Source organism: Bufo gargarizans, chromosome 11 (assembly GCF_014858855.1).
Source record: "Bufo gargarizans isolate SCDJY-AF-19 chromosome 11, ASM1485885v1, whole genome shotgun sequence".
In the NCBI taxonomy this organism is placed as follows: Eukaryota; Metazoa; Chordata; class Amphibia; order Anura; family Bufonidae; genus Bufo; species Bufo gargarizans.
In genome coordinates, this window is record NC_058090.1 from 58046885 (window position 1) to 58073012 (window position 26128).

General features: G+C 45.2%; 1 protein-coding gene across 5 annotated transcripts in view; it reads left to right on the forward strand.

Annotated features, from left to right (window-relative positions):
- DPH6 (diphthamine biosynthesis 6) overlaps positions 1-26128 on the forward strand; it is a 63893-nt gene that overhangs the window by 31869 nt on the left and 5896 nt on the right. Inside the window, exons 8-15 of one of the 5 annotated variants that reach the window (XM_044272632.1) lie at positions 162-249; positions 2190-2334; positions 5818-5934; positions 10253-10382; positions 11973-12142; positions 17563-17567; positions 18418-18657; positions 18801-19173. In XM_044272632.1, coding sequence (XP_044128567.1) covers positions 162-249; positions 2190-2334; positions 5818-5934; positions 10253-10382; positions 11973-12142; positions 17563-17567; positions 18418-18657; positions 18801-19173 — 1268 coding nt within the window. Of the gene's footprint in view, positions 1-161; positions 250-2189; positions 2335-5817; positions 5935-8883; positions 10383-11972; positions 12149-17562; positions 17568-18417; positions 18658-18800; positions 19174-26128 lie in introns of those variants that run through there. The other 4 variants (XR_006387093.1, XR_006387094.1, XR_006387095.1 and 1 more) reach the window with 4 other exon arrangements.

Genomic DNA, 26128 nt, shown 5'->3' on the forward strand with positions numbered 1-26128 from the left:
TAATTGACCCGCATACAGTCTTAGTAAACTAAAAAAATTGTAAATCGATGTGAAATTGTAGCCCAAATATCATCTGACTGTTACTTTACATTTCTGCATGTACTAGTATGTGGCTGCTGTGGCCACTTTTCTATGTGACCCGATGTCTCTTTTTGCTACAGTGACTCCTTCGAGGTGGTGATGCATTCTAATGACGCCTTTGCTCCTGTGGCTTACCTTCGTGTGTTAGAGCTTCACTTGGAGGATAAGGTGAGTAAAGGCTGTATTACATTAAAAGATTTAGCAGACGATTGTCGAGGGGGGAGCGTTCCTTCCCAACAGTCGCCTGCTCTTAAGTGGAGAAGACTGCTGCTATTACATGCAGCCATCTCCTCCACAGTATCAGGAGGAGCGATTGCAGACTCGGTGTTTGGCGGCAGCAGATCATGATTAAACAGCATAATCTGCTACCGCCAAACGATGATTTTTAAGCAAGCTTAAAAATCCTGATTGCCCGTTGAAGAAGTGGCACTTTTGGGGCTGTATTACACAGTCACGCTCGTTAGCAATGATCTGGTCAACCATCGGCAGGTCTAATGCAGCCATAACACGTGGTTAGCCTTTTATTGTTATCCTTCTAAACAGCACTTATTTCCGTGTTCCTGTTCTATAGGAATTTTTGTTACATCCCATATTAAAGGCGTTCTCCGGGAATTAAGATACTTAAATATTACTTTATTATAAATATATTCCCAAATACCTTTCATTAGTTATAATGGCTCCCTTTGTCTAGGGAACAATCATTAGGAGAAATAAAATAGCCACCGTCATATTAATACACACAAAACCTGTCCTAATCACACAGCAGGACAAGTTACTTCAGAACACTGAGGTAAAGAGCTGCCTCATCCTCCTCTCTGCTCTGCTTGTCAGGGATTATGATCCTAAATACAGTCTATAAGAACTTTAGCTGCATTTCTGTAGGTATGGATTTCATGAGGAGACATGAAGTAAAGAGAGGACAGACAGGACAGACTGTAGTAATGGAGACTAGAAACAAATGCTGCTGCACATTAGCCACATCCCTACCCTCCTCTCTGTACTTTATGTCTCCTCATGAACTCCATTCCCACAGAGATTCAGCTGAAGATCTTATTACAGTATTGTTTGCCCTATAAGAAACACCGGCCCATAAGACGCACCTAGGTTTTAGAGGAGGACAATAAGAATAAGACACCCAATGTTAATCAGACCTCATCTGACAGCCCCAATCAGACCAATGTTAATAAGACCCTCAATCAGAACCCAAATTAGACCCCCAATGTTAATAAGACCCCAAATAACCCCCCCATGCCTCAGATCAGCCCCCGTGCCTTTTATCAGCCCCCATTATGAGCCCCCATGCCATCTATCAGCCCCCATGCCATCTATAAGCCCCAGTGCCATTTATGAGCCCCCATGTCACTTATAGGACTCCATTATGAGCCCACATGCCATTTATGAGCCCCTCCTGCTGTCGGCTGTGCTGTGAACTAGCGCGCACAGCGTGAGGTTATGAAGCGCCCTCACGTTGTGCTCAACCACAGCACAGCCGACAGTCGAGGACCAGGAAGCGGTAAGTACAGAGCCTTCACCTCTTCCCGGTCCTACGGGACTAATGAGCACTTCCAAAATGGAAGCGCTCATTAGTATTCACCCCATAAGACGCAAGGACATTTTCCCCCCACTTTGGGGGGGAGAAACTGCGTCTTATGGGGCGAAAAATACGGTAAATTGTATTCAGGGCCATACTCCCTGACAAGCAGAGAGGAGGATGAGGCAGCTCTTTAGCTCAATGTTGTGAAGTAACTTGTCCTGCTGTGTGATTAGGACAAGTTTTGTGTCCGCTAATAGGACGGTGGCCATTATTTTTCCTCCGGATGATTGCTTCCTAGAACAAACAAGCCATTATAACTAATGCAAGGTATTTGGGAATATATGTATAATAAAGTTATTTTTAAGTATTTTCAGTAATTTTGTTTTATGAATTCCTGGAGAACCCTTTTAAACCTAACACTTTTATCTAAAACGGGCAGTCTCTCATGCCATGTCTACAGAATGTGCATGTTGGGCATAAATGCCAAAGATGTTTGTGAACACAGTGTCTTTGTCTATAGGCGTTGTGCCCCATGCTGTGGTACTGTATCTCACCATTTTACTTCCCTCTGCAGGTTGGATCTCCAGCACTTGTTTCATCAGAGTCTTGTCCCTGTGATACTGTACATCTTCTGTCTGATGACGCCGCAATGAATAGAGAGGTGGAAAAGCAACCTATGAGTTTTATCCCCCAGGCACGGCCTTCTGGTAAAAATTCAGGTAGATAGGAAACTCTTCTTGTTGATGCACACGTTAAAGGGCATTTGTCAGCAGATTTGTAGCTATGACACTGGCTGACCTGTTACATGTGCGCTTGGCAGCTGAAGGCACCTGTGTTGATCCCATGGTCATATGTGCCCGCATTGCTGAGAAAAATGAGGATTTAATATATGCAAATGAGCCGCTAGGAGCAACAGGGGCGTTGCCCTTATACCTAGACGCTCTGCTCTCTCTGCAATTGCCGTGCCCTCTGCACTTTGACAGGACCAGGAGTGATGATGTTTACACTGTCTTTACCTATTAAAGCGCAGAGGGAGTGGCAGCTGCAGAGAGAGCAGAGCCTGTAGGTGTAACAGCAACTCCCCCGTTGCTCCTAGAGGCTCATTTGCATGTATTACAACATTGTTTTTCTTAACAATGCGGACACATATGAACATGGGACCAACACAGACGCCTTCAGCTGCCAAGTGCACATGTAACAGATCAGCCGGTGTCATAGGGACAGATCTGCTGACCGATGCCCCTAAAACTTTCCAGGGCTTAATGATTGAAGTGTCTGGACCTGCCTTGGGCTCTGTCCTACTGGTTACAGGCTGAACTGGATGGATTGATGTCTTTTTCAGCCTGATAAACTAGGTTACTATGATTTAGTACCCGGACAGACAGCACCCATTAAAGTCAATGGGCTAATTCACATGTGCGTTTTTTGTTTGTTTCCATAGACCACCAGTGTGTGTGTAAAAAATTGCAGCATGCACCATCCACCTTACCTTATTTACACAAGACTCAGCCATTCAAGTGAATGATCTATAAGTAAAATGTAACACACGGACGCCTTCTGTGTGCAGTCTGCTTGAAATCACCTTGTTTACCAGCCAGAGCATGGATGAGTTTAAGTCTGAATGCTCACGATCAGGATTGCATGCGGATTTGCGTGCGGAACACCCGCACTGTAGGTCATGTGCATTGCATTTTATGAGATTTTGAAATTCTTATGTACACGATGCAGATTTTTTTCAGTGCGGATTTTGACGTGCGGTGCGGATCTTTTAATCCACAGCATGCCAGTTTATTTAATTTTTCCTGACCGGATTTCATGTGGATTTTCTCCATTCACTTCAATGGGGAGAGTAAAATCGCATGCGGAAAATCCGCAACAAATTTGCATGCAAATCCGAACCAATTGATGTGGATTGTCCGCACGGATTGCCCTGCGAACAATTACGGATTTCAGTGCAAATTCTCTGCACATTCATCCTTACATCGCTCATCTGAATGAGCTCTTAAAGTGGCCCTGTACTTTGGGAAAATGATATGTAAAAAGTTTTCATTATGGGGGTTCGTGCACTGATAAGACCCCCCACCAACCACTAGAACGAGGAGAGAGAAGCGCTCGCTTGAGAGATGGTCTCAAGACGCACTAAATAGAAAGACTATGGGGGGAATTTATCATGACTTTACTCCAAAATTCTGGCTTCAAAAATTTGCAAAATGAGGCATTTGCTACTTTTTGGGCTTACGTGCTCAAATATTTTTACACCACACACTCCAGTGTTAAAATATGGTTGGGAAAGTGGGCAGGGTTAGCCATGTTAAGAATAGGAAAATTGGAGGTGCTTTTATAGACAAAATTACTGAAAATACTTAAATATTACTTTGAAATAAATATATTCCCAAATACCTTTCATTAGTTATAATGACTTGTTTTGGGGAGCAATCATTAGAAGGAATATATTTATAATAAAGTGATATTTAAAGGGATTCTGTCACCTCGTTTTAGCCTATAGAGCTGCAGATGTGCACGGCTAGATCGCCGCTAGCATGTCCACAATATACCTGTCCCATATCTCTGACTGGTTTTATTGAGTGTAAAAAATGATTTTATAGATATGCAAATCAGCCTGGTAAGGAGACCAAGGGGCTGTGCTAACCGTTCTGGAGCCCAGCCATGCCCCCCTGTGAAGGAGCCCAGCACCGCCTGTAACCAGGAGTCTCCTCCTTGCTCACAACGTCAGATCGCCGTAATCTCGCTGTGCGCGAGCTTGCACATGCGCAGTTCCTTCCTTGAGGCTTAAGCCAGCACAGGGAAGGAACACTATGCTGGCACTGCCCATGTGTGAGCTTGCGCATCGCGAGATTACGGCGATCTGACTTTGTGAGCAAGGAGGAGACTCCTGGTTACAGGCGGTGCTGGGCTCCTTCACAGGGGGCGTGGCTAGGCTTCAGAACGGTTAGTACAGCCCCTCAGGCTCCTTACCATGGTCATTTACATATCTATAAAATCATTTTTTTACACTCAATAAAACCACTCAGATATATGGGACCGGTATATTGCGGACATGCTAGCGGCGATCTAGCCGTGCATGTCCGCATCTCTATAGGGTAAAAAGAGGTGACAGAATCCCTTTAAGTAATTTTATTTTATAAATTCCCGGAGAACCCCTTTAAGCTTTAAGTATAACACAAATTTATCAAACGTGCAACTTTTATTAAATGAGGCACAAAGTACTCCAGCACAGAGTCAAGCAAAACTGACTTCAAATATTCCCCTCATGATAAATTCTCTCCCTATATATCTCCTGCAGATAGGAGCGGGTGCTATGTGAGCCCTTCTCTCTCCTCGTTCTGGCGATCATATGTTGCTATGGCATAACAAAAGTTTTCCTAAAGTACAGTGCCACAGAGAGATTATAATTAGGTCTTATTTATTTGGCACATGACATGGGGTGCGGGAGATGCTGAGGAGACATCACTTTTGTCCTCTCTGGCTTCCTAGAGGAGGGTACCCATTAGATTATTATTATACACACTTATATAGCGCTACTATATTCTGCAGCGCTTTACAGACATCATCCAGTATGTCTTTGGAGTGTGGGAGGAAATCGGAGAACCCGGAGGAAACCCACACAAACACGGGGAGAACATACAAACTCCATGCAGATGTTGTCCTTGGTCGGATTCGAACCCAGGACCCTAGCGCTGCAAGGCACCAGTGCTGAGAACTGCCATAAATGTATTTAAATAAACCAACCACATTTGTTTACAATGAGGTAGAAGTCAAATTTATTATATTTATTTTCACACTTATTCTCTGATGGTCCAACACGCGGCTGTCTAATGGGATGTCATACATGAAAACATAATACTATAGCATATATCTGTTAGAAAACGCATACTTATATAACCTGTTTTCGGTTTTTAAGCATGCATGCCTGATGTATTGTTGTTTGGGTGCTAAACTTATTACAGTCAAAATCACACAAAATATTGTGTGAACATGTGTGTGTGTTGTCACCTGGTTTTCGTCATACACAGTGTGACGGTCCCTAGGGAGGACTGTGATATGTCTGTGATTGCCATTGACCAGTAGGAAGCAGTATGGCTGCTTAGTCTTCATGTAGTTAACTCTTGCACTGCACGTGTGGCAGATTGTGTGGTGTGTTACAGTAGTCTAACCCTTGCTGAATGTATCCTTGTTTGTAGATATAGTAGTTCAGCAGTCGTCCCAGTCACCGAATGGATTCCGATGGATTAGTGAGATAGCTGCTAGGGGAAGTGATGTCCGCGAAGTCACTCGCACTGTGCTCTCCTCTTTGAAAGGTAATTATATGGAGGAGTATGTATCTATTAATCGCTTACCTTGCTGCAACTTTATCATATATACTTCTTAGGCCTCATTCAGATTTGTGTAATTTGGGCACATCCTGGCCTGAACCTGGGTCTAATGATCATTATAAGGATACTGAAAGGTTGGACCATTAGACCCACAGTCGAGACAGGACTTTTGGTTGTAATCCGGATGTTAAAACTCATATTGCTTCTTGACTATGGAAACAGTTTAGTAATAGGGGAGTACAACAAAGGGAAATCATAGTTTCCCCGATTGTGCAGTGAAGGGGCCACAGCACTAAACCAGTGATGTGGTCCCATCAACCAAGATTATTAGAGGAGGTCTACTTTATGAGATGAGAATAACCCTAGGTATAAAGTCCATGGAAGCTTTTTAAATGGAAAAAAAAATGTTTACATACAGTCCTGATCAAAAGTTTAAGACCACTTGAAAAATTGCAAAAAATCATATTTGACATTGTTGGATCTTAACAAGGTTCCAAGTAGAGCTTCAACATGCAACAAGAAGAAATGAGAGTGAGACAAAACAAAGGCAAAAAAACTCTCAATTTTTGAACGTGGTCGGGTTGTTGAACTGCATAAGAAGGGTCTCTCACAGCGCGCCATCGCTGCTGAGGTGGGACGCAGTAAGACAGTCATTTGGAATTTCTTAAATGATCCTGAGGGTTATGGAACAAAAAAGTCAAGTGGAAGACTCAAAAATTTTTAATCCGCACTGAGCCGGAGGATCCAATTGGTTGTCCGTCAAGACACTGGATGATCCTCGACCCAAATTAAGGCCCTTACTGGTGCTGACTGCAGCCCCATAACCATCAGACGGCATCTGAGACTGAAGGGCTTCAAAAACAAAAAACGTCTTCAAAGACCTCGTCTCCTTGAACGCCACAGAACTGCTAATTTGGACTTTGCAAGAGAGCACCAAACATGGGACATTTAAAGGTGGAAGAAAGTTTTATTCTCTGCTGAGAAACTTTTTTACCTTGATGGTCCTGATGGTTTCCAACGTTACTGGCATGACAAGCAGATCCCACCTGAAATGTTTTCTACGCGCCACAGCGGAGGGGGCGCCATAATAGTCTGGGGTGTTTTTTCCTTCAGTGGAACAATGGAGCTTCAGGAAGTGCAGGGGCGTCAAACGGCCGCTGGCTATGTCCAGATGTTGCAGAGAGCATTCCTCATGACTGAGGCCCCTCGTCTGTGTGGTAACAACTGGTTTTTTCAACAGGACAATGCTACAGTACACAATGCCCGCAGGACAAGGGACTTCTTCCAGGAGAATAACATCACTCTTTTGGCCCATCCTGTGTGTTCCCCTGATCTAAATCCAATTGAGAACCTTTGGGGATGGATGGCAAGGGAAGTTTACAAAAATGGACAACAGTTCCAGACAGTAGATGGCCTTCGTGCGGCCGTCTTCACCACTTGGAGAAATGTTCCCACTCACCTCATGGAAACGCTTGCATCAAGCATGCCGAAACAAATTTTTGAAGTGATAAACAATAACAGTGGAGCTACTCATTACTGAGTTTATGTTTGGAAGTTGGATTTCTGTTTTGGGGGGGTTTAGTGTTTTTATTTTTGGGAGGTGTGGTCCTAAACTTTTGAACAGCTGAAAAATAGTTTGTTTCAGTTTATTTGTTGTTTTCATTAAATTGAATGCTCAAAAAATGTTTTGTCTCACTCCCATTTCTTCTTGTTGCATGTTGAAGCTCTACTTGGAACCTTGTTAAGATCCAGCCATGCTAAATACGATTTTTTGCAATTTTTCAAGTGGTCTTAAACTTTTGATCAGGACTGTATATACCTGTGACAGGCTGAATGTAAAACAGCTGAGGACTAGGAAAACAATCTGTACGAAAAGTAATTGTTACAATTGATAATCAGGGTGTGTGCCTGTTGTAAGAGTCTTATAGACAATAAGAACATACTGCACTTTTCAGGGATTAATTGCTCCATTAATATGTACCGTAGCGTCTGTTGAGGTGAAGCATTAGTAGCTCCTGACAGACATATGTTAACACGGTGGCGACTGTGGGGTTTTCATTGTGTCAGCCAGATGATGAGTCACACGATCTGTTCACCATGTAACACTCATTGTAATTGTTAGAATTCTTCTAAATTAAGAACTGCTTGTTTCACTTATTAATATAGAGCCCCTTTAATTACTCCTTTAGTTTAGTTGTTTTTGTTTTTCTGATGTGTTAGGCCACGTGTTCTGTCAGGAAAAATGTTTTCCTTCAGTGTTTTCTGCAAATCTGTTAAAGGGGTTCTCTGGTAATTAAGAAAATGAAAATGCTTAAATATTACTTTATTATAAATACATTCCCAATGCATTTCATTAGTTATAATGGCTCGAGCAATCAGGGGAAATAAAGTGGCTGCCGTCACACAAAACCTGTCCTAATCACAGTTTCTTCACAACACTGAGATAAAGAGCTGCCTCATCCTCCTCTCTGCTCTGCTTGTCAGGGGTTATTATCCTGAATACAGATGATAAGATCTTCAGCTGAATCTCTGTAGGAGTGGAGTTCATGAGGAGACATGAAGTACAGAGAGGACGGGACAGGACAGACTGTGGTAATAGAGACTGCATACAAGTGCCACATCTTCACCCTCCTCTCTCTAATTCATGTCTCCTCATGAACTCCACTCCTACAGAGATTCAGCTGAAGATCTTATCATCTGTATTCAGGATAATAACCCCTGACAAGAAGGAGAGGAGGATGAGGGAGCTCTTTTCCTCAGTGTTGTGAAGTAACTTGTCCTCCTGAGTGATTAGGACAGGTTTTCCATGCACTAATAGGATGGCGGCCATTTTATTTCTCCTAATGATTGCTCCCCTGACAAAACGAGTCATTATAAATAATGAAAGGTATTTGGGAATATATTTATAATAATCCTTGCATGTTTTTCGTGCAGGTGCAGTCAGTCTTTGATGCGCTTTTCGCTGTGTGAAAAACATCACTCGACATCTTCTAGCAACCATCACTGAAAAACACATTGCATCCGGAGGTCTTAAGCTTTTCACGCAGACCCATTTACTTCTGTGGAGCCAGGGCTGCCCGAAATCCGCACAATATAGAACATGCTGCGATCTCTCCTGAACGCAAAGATGATCACTGATAAATGACGCTCATGTGCACAGACCTCCGCAAATGAATGGGTCAGGATTCAGTCCGTTTACAAAACGCATTGCATCCAGAGTGAAAGAACCCTTATACTTGGCAGGACCCATAATAATCAGATGTGGATATAGATAGTCAGATATGAATATTTTAAAATCAACTTATTGAGAGAGAATGGAGGACACTTTTGTGGCTTAAATAGATTACAGATGTTGTTGCACACCATTTGTGCAGTAAAAGTTGTCACTTTTCCCCACTCACTCCACTTTTCCATAGTGGCAAGAAAGTGGGGTGTGATGTGGGTGGGGAAGATGGCGGGCTCATTTATCATTTTCCATGCCGGTTTTTGGCGTGGAAAATGTCTTACATCTACGCCAACTAGAGGGCTGAAGTAAAGTTAAAGAGGACCTTTCACAGGAATTTTCTAATTAAAAACCTTTCCTTGCGGGATACCCCCCCTCTGATGCTGACACTCTGGTTGTTTTTTTTTAAAAATACCGCCCCGTACTCGTACGCCTCGCTGTGCCCCCCTGTAGTTTTCCCGCTCAGTATGTAAATCCTGAGCATCGGTACAGGGAGGAGGAGACGCCAGGGTTACTGAATGGGCGTCTCCTTCTCCATGCCTGTGCCGCAGTCCAATCACAGCGGAGAGCGTCACAGCCAGGGAGAAGGTGAGCTGTTGTAACGCTCTCTGCCGTGATTGGACCGCGTCACAGCCAGGGAGAAGGTGAGCTGTTGTAACGCTCTCTGCCGTGATTGGACCGCGGCACAGCCAGGGAGAAGGTGAGCTGTTGTAACGCTCTCTGCCGTGATTGGACCGTGTCACAGCCAGGGAGAAGGTGAGCTGTTATAATGCTTTCTGCCGTGATTGGACCGTGGCACAGCCAGGGAGAAGGTGAGCTGTTGTAACGCTCTCTGCCGTGATTGGACCGCGGCACAGCCAGGGAGAAGGTGAGCTGTTGTAACGCTTTCTGCCGTGATTGGACCGCGGCACAGCCAGAGAGAAGGTGAGCTGTTGTAACACTTTCTGCCGTGATTGGACCGCTGCACAGCCAGAGAGGAGAGACCCATTGAGAATCTCTGGCGTCTCCTCCTCCCTGTACCGATGCTCAGTAGTAACAGTAGTAGATGTGGACTGAATGTGCCATTGCTCTTTCTTTCAGCGCAAGTGCAAGAGCTTAGTCTGGAGATGAGTGACGCCGTGTTGGTTCACCTGTATGTCCGAAACATGGATGACTTTGCTTCCATCAACACTGAATATGCGGCTCTGTTTCCTTCATCTCCTCCCGCTAGGTGACTTTTTGTAAAAGTTTTATCAGCCATATAAAACTTCAGCCACCAACACATCTGCTTTTAGCTGTATCTGCCATGTATGCAGCCTCACTGGGAACCGCCATGGATGTACGGCTTCTAGATAAATAGCTGCCACCCCAGAGGGATAGAAATCTGTCTTGATCATGTGATGACGCAGATGTGCGCGATTCGATACAAAACACGGCAGTGACAACTCTACGGTACCCATAACCAGTCCTGCGGCTGTGTGTCCATGACAGATTTGTATACTGGGAGCAAACAGTGTTTATATTGATTGACAGGAAGCAGAGATCTTGAAAGTCATAAGGAATTGCCACAGAAAGATTACTGGAAAATAGTCTAACATTTTTATTATACTAAAAATAGCATTTATCTGCCTGTCATTCCACTGGAAGGTTTCATGCACGTGAACGTCTTTATCATCCGTGTGCATTTTTTGAAGCTAGCACACTGACCCATTCATTTCTGTGCGGCCATAAATATATCAGTATTTTTTGTGGATAGCCCTTTCTATTGATGGGAGTGAGAAGAATGCAGAATGCACACGGAAGGTGTCTGTATTTGTGGACGCCACTGTGTGCATGAATCCTAAAGGCCCGTTTACACTGGCCGAGAATTCATAGGAACGCTCATTAGCGATTATCTGGCAGTGTAAAGGTGCTCGCAATTACCCCATGAACAAGCGAAATGCTTGTTTGTCGGGTAATAAGGTCGTTTGTGCAGACACCTAAATCGTCATTTGCCGGCAGCAGATTGTGCCATCTAAGCTCTGCTGCCGGCAATGATTCAGTATGGGGACGAGCGATGACATTAGCGATCACTCTTCCTCGTACTGTGGGCAGCGGTCTCCTTCACTAACAAGCAAGCACCTGCTGGGAAGGAACGCTTCCCGACAATCGCCTGCTGAATGTTCGTTTACATAGGCAGAGACATCAATAATGTCAACAATGACTATTTCTTTCTTACAAAGCCAGAACCAGCCCTGTACCACACGTGGATCCAGAGATCGCCACGTTCATTGCTCCAATTGTTCTGCTGGATTTAGTTCAAGCTGGCAGCTCAGAGGGCGTGTCCTTTCTACTGCCGCTGTAGGCCGTGGAAGGATAGAGCTCAGCCTGTGCTTCCATCTAAGCCAGCAGTACAGAGAAATTAGAAAAAGAGCAAACAGCAGGTGGCGCTATACAGATAGATTTCATTGAATAACTCGGTGGCGATACTACATTTTTTATTCAGATCCAGGTGTTTGTTTGAAAAATGTAGATTATTTTTCCTGGGACAACCCCTTTAAATAGTTAAAAGCACATCATTAAATCCAATATGGCTCAGTGTGCACAAGAAAACCTAGAAAAATCCAAGGGTGGTTGAATGTATTTAGTTACATAGCAGGTGACCGCAGTGTTCCCTTTATACCACAGCCAGAGTGGACTCTACAAACAGCTCCCCAAATCTCAGCTTCCTGCGCATGCGATTAGCTGCAGACGTTTCATACAATCGCTGATGACTGTTGATATGATCTTTTTGTCAGTTCTTCCCATAACGCAGTGATTATTTTTTTCCATGGCTTTCCAGGGTTTGCGTGCAGTGCTGTCTACCCCAGGATACCCTCTTGAAGATGGATGCTCTCTTTTGGCAGCAGCCTGTTATTTGCAGTGAAGACTGGCCCCCGGAGAAGATAGCCATGCATGTACAGAGCATTTCCCATTGGGCCCCTGCTAACATTGGTCCCTACAGCCAAGCTAGTGCGGGTGAGACATGCCTGGCATCATTAGAAGCTTAGTGTCACTTAACACCTTGATTAATCTTGTCCGTGAAGTGGTATTAATAATATTCACGTACTGACAGCAACTGACATGGAGGAGGAAGGGAGACGGAGCGGTCAGGCTGGCAGCAGAGGTAGTGCAATGTACTGTGACACATTTCTGTCCCCTTGGGGATTTCTTGCTAATCACGTGGCGCTGGGTGAAACTGTGACTCGGAATGCATCTTTTCAGATTATTTAAATCCTCCGTGATCATTATTAGTATTGAAATGCCGAGGTTAGCCGCTGCATGTGAGAGGTTTTGGCTTTTTCCAGGTCACTGGTTACGAGGTCTTGCCACTCAGCTGACCAAAACGCGTCAGCATTGTTATTGCTGCAGTGAATGTAGTAGAGCAATGCATGCCTACATATCAATGAATAGAAATATTAGTTACTGGGAGAACTATGACTGCAGCCGAAGAAGGTGCGGGTCCCTGGCGTGCACAGGTCAGGAAGCCGAGCGAGATACTAGAACGCCAAGTGCTTTACACAGGCAGGTTCACACGCGTGGGGAGGATATTGCAGTGTCACAGCGCCGCCTAGTGTTCCATTACTCTACTTGCATGTCATGTGCATTGCAAAAAAGGCTAGATAGATTGGAAGAAGGTCTGTGGGATGTGACAGCCTTGGGTAGAGACTGTCCCTTCAGCATCAGTCAGTCAGATGCTGTGCCCTTTAGCTGACGCTCTTGCAACTCTTTGGAATTAGGGGTATTAGAGTGAGGCGCTTAATGCGGGGTGATGGGGTTTGTCAGGATTTCCAGTGTCCTGGAAGGAGACCCCGGCGGGCAGGTCACAGGAGGCACCTTGGCAGAAATAATGTCCCCTTCTAAAACCCCCACCTCTTTTGAAGGAAACATGAAGATGCTTGTAATAATCGAAACACCTGGAGCAATATTTAAACCGCCCTTATTTTAACCCCGAAAATCTTGTGAAAGGCAATGCCAACCTCATAAAATGTCACATGGAATTTCATTATTTCTCGTTAACCCTTTGTTCTGTTTTGGGGACATCTTTGGTTAATATGTGATTCCGTTGTTCACGTGGGTGACAGGAGTCGGTTACAGCGCGTGTAGTTCAGCAATCAGTCTTGTGTGTTCTTTGGCGTCGTTTCAACTTGAATATTTTAACCCATTATGACTGACGTGCTTGATTCATTCTTTCCCAGTCGTTAAGGTGCATACAATATATATACATATATAATCAGGGTTGGGTATTTGCTATTTGCACGCCCAGTTGGACACCCAAGGAGGTAGGTTGCTCTATTATTAGTAGACAAGGTAAGTATACGAATCCTTCTAGAATAGCCTGGTGGGGCCAGTCTGTGGATTATGGCCTGAAGATGAATATGTACCTATTGCACATACTTGTACTCCATGACAGCTATGAGAAGTGCGGGGGCAGGGCAATCATTTTGTCGGGTTATTAATTTATTACCACATTGCTAATCACTTGCCTCCTGACTCATATCTGGCTGGAATGGTAAACACCTTTCGATGAGATCTGGTAAAAGGCACCCCTCTATGTTCCTGTTATTTGGTCCTTTCTCCCAAGGATGGCACCCAGCAAACACTGCAGGGGAAGGAGGCACATCTCAGATTGCAAGGAAAGGTTGGGGTGGGGGGGTCTGATTTTATTTTTCTAAGCGACTGCTCCTGACCTTGATAGCATTCGCAAAGCGAAGCTCGGCAGGAAAAAAAAAGAGGGTAATCAGTGCGCCGTGGACAAAGCGAAGGTGACAGCGCTGCCTGCCCTGCACGGCACATCCAGTACGGGGGCATTCAGCATTCAGACAGGCAAACAGAGCAAGACGGAGCAACACCCAACAGCGCACACACAGCGAGTGTTACTTCCACATGAGCAGCTGCCAGTGTCCAAAAATGTGCACAGATTTTATTTTCTATATGGGACGGGTACCATGCTTCTGAGAGAGCTGACAGAATCTTATATAACGTCCATATGTTTTTGTGACTATATGAATAGATTTACATATATGTAGATTACATACCCTGACGATGGCTAAGATGAGGCAGCACTGCAAGGGTCAGTGGAACGTATTCACCCAGCTCAATGCTGTAGATGGATGGACAGATAGATACAGCGACAGATTAGATAGATAGATGGATTATAGATACATATACTGTAGATAGATACTGTGTATATATATATATATATACAGTATGATATAAGATAGATATTAGATAGAGGGATTATAAATATATATATATATATATATATATATATATATATATATATACTGTAGATACTATAGATAGATATAATATAAGATATTAGATGGATTCTATATATATATACTGTAGATACTATAGATAAATAGATATTAGATGGATTATAGATACATATACTGTAGATAGATATAAGATAATATATTAGATGGATTCTAAATATATATATATATATATACTGTAGATACTATAGATAGATATGATATGAGATAGATAATTCCATCAATAAATGAATCATGTATTGGTTTTTCCCATAGGCACACATGGTCAATGTTCTTGACTGTATGTACAGAATTTGCCTGTCTCTAGGTTTCCAGTGTCTCGGAGTAAGGCTATATGAGGCATACCCTCAGACCCCGCATCATACCCTGACGTGCAGTCATTCCTGCATTTGGGCAGTGTTTCTATTAGACGTGACTTGGCCTTCGCTCCGGCATGTATGTGCTTTACCTCGGCGTGTGCTGTGGCATCGGAAGCTCCCTGCAGGGACTGCTTCTATTAGTCTAATTACTGGCAGGATTATCACACACTGTGAGACGAGAAGGTCCCTAATCCCGTTAGGGATCTGATGCGGCAGGTTACAGCTTTCATTGATTTGGGTCTGAGCCAAGGCTAGAGGTTAGATCTCCAGGGGGAGCCACTTACATGCTGCCCCCGCCTTATCATAGATGTTTACACGAGTCATTTTCAGCTAGGATATCGGTATTAAGTGTTCCAGTATGGCGGCTTCTAATCTTCCCACTTTTACTGGTGAGCATACTACTCACCAAGTCCATGGCACAGGGTCGATCTGTTGTAGGTATCATCATCATCATCGTCCCGGTCCAGAGCAGCAGATGACCTGTGCCCTGCAGGGAGAGCGGTCTCGGTGGCACTCAGTATGCAGAGAGAGGCGCACACTCTCCCTTGCAGGGGGAGATGCCGTCAAATAAAGGGAAAATACTGGTTGCCCTATTGAATATTGGGTGCCCCCTGACCTCTGGATAAGAGCAAGCTCTTCAGGCGCTGTGCTGCATTTATCAGGTGGATTCAGGTTATTGGGTATTGATGTGAAGAAGCATTAGTTACAGACAGCTGATCTACGTGGGGTCAAAAAGAGGAAGAAATTAGAGGATTTCTGTCCTGACAGGGGATGACTTTGTGGTACGTGCCATGGGTAATCCCTGCTGTGCTGGAAGGAACTACATTCATTGAAAACTTATGCAAATAGGGTTGTGACTTGTTTTCTTGATATATAAGAAAGCCTTTAAGCCTTATTAATATTTAAGACGTTTTGTGCTAATGTTGTAGTTTGTATATAATGTTCAGTGCTTTATGGGAATACATGGAGGAGCATATAAAGCAGGGCTGAAGAACTCGTACCCAGGTTATATCTCTAATGGTGGGGAGCCAGCAACAATCTGAGGCTCAGTGATATAAAACATATAGTCCACTACGCTATACAGTATATACTATACCACTGTCCTAAGAAATATATACGCAATGAATACGGCTGGATAAAATCATCATTTTGAGGGTGGCTTTCCATGAGTATTATCTCCCTGCATCAGGCTGTGCTAACAAAGATTGCCATTGTTTCTTGTCTCTCTTTAGTAGGATTGGTCTCTTTCTCCTGGGTCAGACAGAACAAGTCTCTGTCACCATCAGCAACAAATATACATTCAGACAGCGCTGGCCAGGAGACCCAGATGCCAGAAGATAGCTGCGGTTGCTATGTTTATCTGGTGTCTGATAGAGGTAGAATGGTAGAGGATAAAACTGTGCAATAATAACCAATGTGCAGTTTATATAAAGATACTTACTAAGCTGCTCCATCGCTGGTTATAGAGAGTACTAATTACTGTAACATGGGTTTTCCAAAAAGTTTGTCTAATGGCTCTGCTTCTTTGTACAGTCATAACTCTGAAGGAATAGGTCTTTTTTGGGCTTCTCTAGTGTATTTTTCAGTCTAATTATTCACCTCTTCAGCGGCACAGCTAGATGCATTTCACTCACAAGCAGGGGTGTCTCCCTTCTGTGAAGTCTGCCAGCTCTGTACTGCGTTAGCGTCCTTTTCCATACTTCTCACTATGTTTGTTTTCAGCTTCGGAGCTCACAGAACAGATAAGGAGGGGGAAATCACACTTACAGAAAGCCAAGAGGCTCCTGTGATCTTCAAAAACGGTGTAGATGCAGATCTTTTATCAGGGTCAGGATCTTAGCTAGCTCTGACTAGCCCCCATTTCCTGTGAGCCATCTTCCGAGTCTCTGTTAATAGGGACAGACCTTCCCTGACTACAGACAGTGGACTGCAAATTAGGTGGAAGTAAGACCCCTAATGGCCATGACATAAAAAATCTGCATCTACCTGAAGAAAATCAGTAAGTGAAGTGATTCAGAAATGTGCTAGTTACACCATTCTATATTAAATAAAATGAGATTGTGACTCTAAGTAGAGCATTTCAGCTCTGGAGATCAGCAGGGTAAAAGTGGTCGCTTCTCATTGGGGATCAGCATTCATGGGTGTAAGATAAGAGGTCGGTTTCTATGTCCCAAGATATCACAAATGTCTAGTGTCTCTCCTCTTGTAGTAAACATATTAATCTAGAGAAATGGATTCAAGGAATTCATTAGACACTAGTGATGTCGGTGAGGCATTAATACAAGATCAGTTACTCCTGTCTCCACTTTGTCTAGGTATAATGGGGGGTAATTAGTGTAGAGCTGCATCCTGTAGGCATGAAAACATGTAGCAATAGGACAGTGGCCAAATAACGTGTGGGCGCCTGAAGATCGTATACGTTTGCTGAACATCTCCTTTCAAAACCAAGAGCATTAATTGTCTTTTCTTCACGCTGCATGACACAAGTCTGATGTGCCGGCTCTATATGCGTTTGATTTGTGTTTTAGCTGCGAAATTCTAATAAAACGAGCATTTGTAGTGGGACACTGATATTGGGAAATAAGCTTGGATTTGGTGCTTTGAGTTACGCTGGTTTTCTGGGGTTGGCGTTAGGTTTTCTGAAGGTCAGTCAGGTTCTTCTATTATATTTGCACATTGTTTTACACACAGGAGAATAGTAATGCTGAATCAAGATTGGATTTTCCATAAAATGTTGGGTACTGTGCTGTAGCAGTAAGAGTTCCCTGTTCAGGGACACAGGGGCTCGGCCTAAAGTCCACAAAGTCCAAAGCCATATCCATAAGATTGCCAACTAGTAAGGCCTTAATTATCATTTCAGAGCATGCATTCCCACTGCTCCACCAGGCAATGGCAGTGGATTTTAGGCCTCATGCACACGACCGGGTCCAATTTTCTGTCTGCAAAAAACAAGCCCCCCCCCCCCAAAAAAGCTTAAAAAATATACAAGAATAGGACCCGCGGTGAGAATCTCCAATTGGGCACACGTATACATGAAAAATACATGCATGGTCCCATTGACTTGTATGGGTCAGGGTGTGATCTGTCATAAAAACATGCCACACTGTAGAAGAACATGTGTACAAGAGTCCATGCACTACACGCTTGCACATGATGATACAGATACCAGGTCACGAAAGCCTATTCATGAAGTTCCGCACCTAAAAGACAATTAATGTTATCCCAGAGGTTGTTTGGAAAGGACATGTTTTCAGTGGGGCCCGCGAACAGTGCGGGATACACAGGGACTGCCTCTGTATTTTGCGGATCCACAATTTGCAAAACGGATACGGGTATGTGAATGCCCCCTTACAAGGAGGGCACCAGCATTCTCTGGAAAGAAACTTGTCTGAATTGTTGGAAAGTTGTCATCTTGTGTCATTGTCGCAGAAGTCTCTGGTACAATTTAGTCTTCTGCTAATGGTTGTCTCTGGAGACAGCCTCTGCCATCAGTGCGTGCAGGGGATGCATGTATAGTGGTGTTAACTTCTGTTCCTGTTGCTGTATTATATTCTGTAAACTATAAGATCTGTGCATCGCTCCTATCTAATTCTTTCTGCTTATATTTCAGGTTGGCGGCGCAGTATTTTGTGCAGGACAGATTGCGCTAATACCTTGCACCATGCAGCTGATCCCTGGAGGAATTACGGCAGAGAGCAGTCTCTCCCTGCGCCATGTTGACAGAGTCTTGGATGCGATCTGCGCTGGCACTTCCCGAAGTCATGTTATGGTTGCCCATTGCTACGTGACACAGAGCTCCTATATACGCTTCGCTCAGAAAGCATGGGAATCTTCTGCTGAAAATGAGGTGGTTAAAGTTCAGAAAGTTGCATTAGTAATATGTCAGTATGGATGTATAATATCTTTCCTAAATGTAATGAATCGTTTTACTGCCTACCGCTGTTATTTCTGCTGGATGTCTAGCTGTTAGTTATGTTTTTGTCTTGCCTTTAGGATGCCCAGCCTGCCCTCACGGTGGCTGTAGTTCCCAGGCTACCACGTGGGGCTGTTGTAGAGTGGCATGTCATGGCTTCTGTGAGTGATCCCGATGGCAGAAGAAATATATCCGTGACTGAGAGAAGTTCCGGATTTCAGGTCACACTGAACGGCTCCATATCCAGCTGTGAGACATGTGCCTCCCTCATACTATCCCTGTCACGACCCGCACCTCGGACGGATTCCTTGGACTGGTGTAATGTTAGCCAACTTGTGAAGACTGTCCTCCACAAAGCCTTTAATGAACTTCCAAAAAATTCCCCCCTCATACCAGTGTGCTGCAGAGTTTTCTATCGCGCCGACAGTATGGACTCACAGACCCTCACAGCAGGTAAGTTCTCTGTACCTGTCGGTCCTTACCAGCAATAACGGGACACACTCTTTACTTGTTTTACAAGCTCCTTATGCCCAGTTTTAGATGAGCGAGTTCACTGCGAGAAACAAGCTCCATATGGGAGTGCGATTTCCCGTCCTGGACTCGGCTCTTGTAACAGGACCTCATGGTACTATAATGATTTATTACTCTGTGTCCGTGTCCCCACAGTATTGATTCATACTGACTGCATTATGCCAGTACAGTTCATTAGAAATGATGTCGGGCAGGGACACCTGGACACACAACATTATAAATCCTTATAACGCTGTGAAGAGTCTGAAACTGGCCTATGGATGATAGGAGTCTTTATGCAGTTAATCTGTTGCAGACTGAAAGACATTATCCCATGAAAAGTACCGCCTATCCACAGGTTAGGTCATAAATGTCGGCTCTCTGGGGGTCCAGTGATCCTGAGAACAGGGGTTCTCCGAGTCCCCTATCTGAATGGAGCAGTAGAGCGCATCAGTCCAATGCTCCATTTACTTCTATGGGGCTGATGTGGACAGTGCTCCATCAGTCTGGAGCACCATGCGCATTACCGCTGCTGTGGATACATGATAAATACTTTTTATGGGATAACCCCTTTAGAAGAATGGAGCAGCTGTCATCTGGCATTTTCTATGAGTCTATATCATGATGGAGAACAAAGTGGAGGTATGCTATAAGGTCAGCCTTATACATCAAAACCAAAGGAGTGGGTTCAAAAACAGATTTTTCCATTACACTTTCTTTTGTGTAAGTTCCACTCGTGGTTTTGGCTCACAGGTATATTGTGGCAGGGTGTTTACGACCCTGCTAATCCCAAAAAGTGTCTAGGACTCAAGTGGGGCAGCGTGTTTAGAAGTCGGATCCACTTTAATGGACACTATGTCGTCATGACACGTCCACTGGGCTATTATACCAAACAGCACCGGACATGAGTCCACTGTGTTCACGAGCCAAGTGCTTTCCCTGCTCCCTCAGCCATATTTAGCTTCAGTCACTAATTTATTTATACCCATACTGTGACTGACGAGGGGACATCCTCTGCGTCTGGAGGAAAGAAGGTTTGTACATAAACATAGAAGAGGGTTCTTTACGGTAAGAGCAGTGAGACTATGGAGCTCTCTGCCTGAGGAGGTGGTGATGGTGAGTACACTAAAGGAATTCAAGAGGGGCCTGGATGTATTTCTGGAGTGTACAGAGGCAGAATGGCCATAGACCCTACAGGGAGATTTCCTGGTGGGCCAATGACCGGGGGAGGCACTCAAGCCAGGCCACCAGCCAGGTACATAAAGATCTGATGCTCTCATCTTAAATTATTGTAGCATGAGGCACTTATGCACCAGGCCAGTAGCCGCAGGTAACCTCCTGAATTGAACAGTAATGCCATCCTCAGAATGATGATACAGTTTCATACTGTGGCGTGGGTGGCAGTATTTTGTGCTGCCCTGCGGTATTTGGTCCTGCTGGGGCAGTATATTGTGCTGCACTGTAGTATTTGGTCCTGCTGAGGCAGTATATTGTGCTGCACTGTGGTACTTGGTTCTGCTGGGGCAGTATATTGTGCTGCACTGTGGTATTTGGTGCTGCTGGGGCAGTATTTTGTGCTGCCCTGCGGTATTTGGTCCTGCTGGGGCAGTATATTGTGCTGCACTGTAGTATTTGGTCCTGCTGGGGCAGTATATTGTGCTGCACTGTGGTATTGGTCCTGCTGAGGCGGTATATTGTTCTGCACTGTGGTATTTGGTCCTGCTGAGGCAGTATATTGTGCTGCACTGTGGTATGTGGTCCTGCTGAGGCAGTATATTGTGCTGCACTGTGGTATGTGGTTCTGCTGGGGCAGTACATTGTGCTGCACTGTGGTAGGTGGTTCTGCTGGGGCAGTATATTGTGCTGCACTGCGGTGTTTGGTACTGCTGGGGCAGTATATTGTGCTGCACTGTGGTATTGGTCCTGCTGGGGCAGTATATTGTGCTGCACTGTGGTATTGGTCCTGCTGGGGCAGTATATTGTGCTGCACTGTGGTATTTGGTCCTGCTGAGGCAGTATATTGTGCTGCACTGTAGTATTTGGTCCTGCTGGGGCAGTATATTGTGCTGCACTGTGGTATTTGGTCCTGCTGGGGCAGTATATTGTCCTGCACTGTGGTATTTGGTTCTGCTGGGGCAGTATTTTGTGCTGCACTGTGGTATTTGGTTCTCCTGGAGCAGTATATTGTGCTGCACTGTGGTATGTGGTTCTCCTGGAGCAGTATATTGTGCTGCACTGTGGTATTTGATTCTCCTGGAGCAGTATATTGTGCTGCACTGTGGTATGTGGTTCTGCTGGAGCAGTATATTGTGCTGCACTGTGGTATGTGGTTCTGCTGGGGCAGTATATTGTGCTGCACTGTGGTAGGTGGTTCTGCTGGGGCAGTATATTGTGCTGCACTGTGGTAGGTGGTTCTGCTGGGGCAGTATATTGTGCTGCACTGTGGTATGTGGTTCTGCTGGGGCAGTATATTGTGCTGCACTGTGGTATGTGGTTCTGCTGGGGCAGTATATTGTGCTGCACTGTGGTATGTGGTGCTGCTGAGGCAGTATATTGTGCTGCACTGTGGTATGTGGTTCTGCTGGGGCAGTATATTGTGCTGCACTGTGGTATATGGTGCTGCTGAGGCAGTATATTGTGCTGCACTGTGGTATTGGTCCTGCTGAGGCAGTATATTGTGCTGCACTGTGGTATGTGGTGCTGCTGAGGCAGTATATTGTGCTGCACTGTGGTATGTGGTTCTGCTGAGGCAGTATATTGTGCTGCACTGTGGTATGTGGTTCTGCTGAGGCAGTATATTGTGCTGCACTGTGGTATTTGGTTCTGCTGAGGGCAGTATATTGTGCTGCACTGTGGTATTTGGTGCTGCTGAGGCAGTATATTGTGCTGCACTGTGGTATTTGGTTCTGCTGGGGCAGTATATTGTGCTGCACTGTGGTATTTGGTTCTGCTGAGGCAGTATATTGTGCTGCACTGTGGTATGTGGTTCTGCTGAGGCAGTATATTGTGCTGCACTGTGGTATTTGGTTCTGCTGAGGCAGTATATTGTGCTGCACTGTGGTATTGGTTCTGCTGAGGCAGTATATTGTGCTGCACTGTGGTATTGGTCCTGCTGAGGCAGTATATTGTGCTGCACTGTGGTATTGGTGCTGCTGAGGCAGTATATTGTGCTGCACTGTGGTATGTGGTTCTGCTGAGGCAGTATATTGTGCTGCACTGTGGTATGTGGTGCTGCTGAGGCAGTATATTGTGCTGCACTGTGGTATTTGGTCCTGCTGAGGCAGTATATTGTGCTGCACTGTGGTATGTGGTTCTGCTGGGGCAGTATATTGTGCTGCACTGTGGTATGTGGTTCTGCTGGGGCAGTATATTGTGCTGCACTGTGGTATGTGGTTCTGCTGGGGCAGTATATTGTGCTGCACTGTGGTAGGTGGTTCTGCTGGGGCAGTATATTGTGCTGCACTGTGGTATGTTGGTTCTGCTGGGCAGTATATTGTGCTGCACTGTGGTATGTGGTTCTGCTGGGGCAGTATATTGTGCTGCACTGTGGTATGTGGGTCTGCTGGTGCAGTATATTGTGCTGCACTGTGGTATGTGGTTCTGCTGGGGCAGTATATTGTGCTGCACTGTGGTATGTGGTGCTGCTGGGGCAGTATATTGTGCTGCACTGTGGTATGTGGTCTGCTGGGGCAGTATATTGTGCTGCACTGTGGTATTTGGTCCTGCTGAGGCAGTATATTGTGCTGCACTGTGGTATTTGGTTCTGCTGAGGCAGTATATTGTGCTGCACTGTGGTATGTGGTTCTGCTGAGGCAGTATATTGTGCTGCACTGTGGTATTGGTTCTGCTGAGGCAGTATATTGTGCTGCACTGTGGTATTGGTGCTGCTGGGGCAGTATATTGTGCTGCACTGTGGTAGGTGGTTCTGCTGGGGCAGTATATTGTGCTGCACTGTGGTATGTGGTTCTGCTGGGGCAGTATATTGTGCTGCACTGTGGTATTGGTTCTGCTGGGGCAGTATATTGTGCTGCACTGTGGTATTGGTCTGCTGGGGCAGTATATTGTGCTGCACTGTGGTATGTGGTGCTGCTGAGGCAGTATATTGTGCTGCACTGTGGTATTGGTGCTGCTGAGGCAGTATATTGTGCTGCACTGTGGTATTGGTCTGCTGAGGCAGTATATTGTGCTGCACTGTGGTATGTGGTGCTGCTGAGGCAGTATATTGTGCTGCACTGTGGTATGTGGTTCTGCTGGAGGCAGTATATTGTGCTGCACTGTGGTATGTGGTTCTGCTGAGGCAGTATATTGTGCTGCACTGTGGTATTTGGTTCCTGCTGAGGCAGTATATTGTGCTGCACTGTGGTATGTGGTTCTGCTGGAGGCAGTATATTGTGCTGCACTGTGGTATTGGGTTCTGCTGGGGCAGTATATTGTGCTGCACTGTGGTATGTGGTTCTGCTGAGGGCAGTATATTGTGCTGCACTGTGGTATGTGGTTCTGCTGAGGCAGTATATTGTGCTGCACTGTGGTATGTGGTTCTGCTGAGGGCAGTATATTGTGCTGCACTGTGGTATGTGGTTCTGCTGGGGCAGTATATTGTGCTGCACTGTGGTATGTGGTGCTGCTGAGGCAGTATATTGTGCTGCACTGTGTATGTGGTTCTGCTGGGGCAGTATATTGTGCTGCACTGTGGTATGTGGTTCTGCTGAGGCAGTATATTGTGCTGCACTGTGGTATGTGGTTCTGCTGGGGCAGTATATTGTGCTGCACTGTGGTATGTGGTGCTGCTGAGGCAGTATATTGTGCTGCACTGTGGTATGTGGTTCTGCTGAGGCAGTATATTGTGCTGCACTGTGGTATGTGGTTCTGCTGAGGCAGTATATTGTGCTGCACTGTGGTATTTGGTCTGCTGAGGCAGTATATTGTGCTGCACTGTGGTATGTGGTTCTGCTGAGGCAGTATATTGTGCTGCACTGTGGTATGTGGTTCTGCTGGGGCAGTATATTGTGCTGCACTGTGGTATGTGGTTCTGCTGAGGCAGTATATTGTGCTGCACTGTGGTATGTGGTTCTGCTGAGGCAGTATATTGTGCTGCACTGTGGTATGTGGTGCTGCTGGAGGCAGTATATTGTGCTGCACTGTGGTATGTGGTTCCTGCTGAGGCAGTATATTGTGCTGCACTGTGGTATGTGGTGCTGCTGGCGGCAGTATATTGTGCTGCACTGTGGTATGTGGTTCTGCTGAGGCCGTATATTGTGCTGTCACTGTGGTATGTGGTTCTGCTGGGGCAGTATTTGTGCTGCACTGTGGTATTTGGTCTGCCCTGGGGCAGTATATTGTGCGCACTGTGTATGTGGTTCTGCTGGGGCAGTATATTGTGCTAGCACTGTGGATGTGGTTCTGCTGGGGCAGTATATTGTGCTGCACTGTGGTAGGTGTTCTGCTGAGGGCAGTATATTGTGCTGCACTGTGGTATGTGGTTCTGCTGGGGCAGTATATTGTGCTGCACTGTGGTATTTGGTCTGCTGAGGGCAGTATATTGTGCTGCACTGTGGTAGTTGGTCTGCTGAGGCAGTATATTGTGCTGCACTGTGGGTATTGGTACTGCTGGGGCAGTATATTGTGCTGCACTGTGGTATTTGGTGCTGCTGAGGCAGTATATTGTGCTGCACTGTAGTGTTTGGTACTGCTGAGGCAGTATATTGTGCTGCACTGTGGTGTTTGGTACTGCTGGGGCGGTATTTTGTTCTGCACTACGGTATGGCTAACCCCATCTACTTCTGTTTTTCCACCTACATGTGTTGCCTTTTAGGTTTTTTCCAGGGCCACTTTAAGTTCCCAGTTCGCCCCGGGCCTATTATAATGTTATAGTTCCTAGATTTCTGGAGAAGGTTCGTTGATCCAACAAGTTTTTCTGATTAGAGTCAAGGAGGAATTTTTTCCCCTAAAATTAGAAAAATGGACTTTGACTTCCTAAGGTTTTTTCTCCTTCCTCTGGGCCAGCTTTGCCGGATAACAGGCTGGACTGGATGGAGTTGTGTCTTTTCTAGCCGGACTATGTTACTGTGTTAATCATTGGTGAGTATTGAAGTCCTGTGAGTCTGCAGCAGATCCACTTCCTGGACAAGAGGAGGCCATCACTCTACATCAGGGTTCACCTATCACCAGCATACTAGCTGTTGTCAAACTACAACTCCCAGCATGCTCCGTTTACTTCTTTTGAAGTTCTGAGAACGGCCAAGCAAGAGTGCATGTTTAGAGTTGTAGTTTCACAACAGCAAGATATTGAACCCCTGACTACATTTTGAGGTGTAAATGTGATTTTGGTTCCTGATTGTTATTAAGAGGTGTGCAAGGACCCTATTTCTTTAGGGGCTGATGCTGTGGCCATATATCTTGGGTTGTCTGAAAGGCACTTATCAGCAGCATATGCCCTGTTTCCACATTGTGATGTGCTGCGAGGATTTTAGGGGTGCTGTGCTCATCTGTTGGGGATACAGAGGACAATTATTGGGAGTATTTTAGGAACATTCAGCGCCAGTGATCTTCAGTGATACCAGAGGAGCCTACAGGACCTGTGCTATCAGTATTAGCTGGAGGGCGCTGACTCTGCTGCGTGCAGCCCACTTGGCTGATCTGGGTGTGGATGTTCTTCATGCTGGTGCCAGTGCTAGGAGACTTCCCTGAAGACAGGAGAAAACCTGTAAGTGGGCGAGATCATTAGCAAAGCTTTCAGCAGTAGCTCATATCGTCTTCAGGAAGGCTGCTAATTAGCTGGTGCCTGCTGCTGCCGAGGTGCGTCCATTACCTGTTCTGACGAAATGCAAATGTATTCTAACCCTCTAAAAAAGGTCACTCTGTGATAAGTAATTGCAGTATAAAAACACAGACAAGTTAT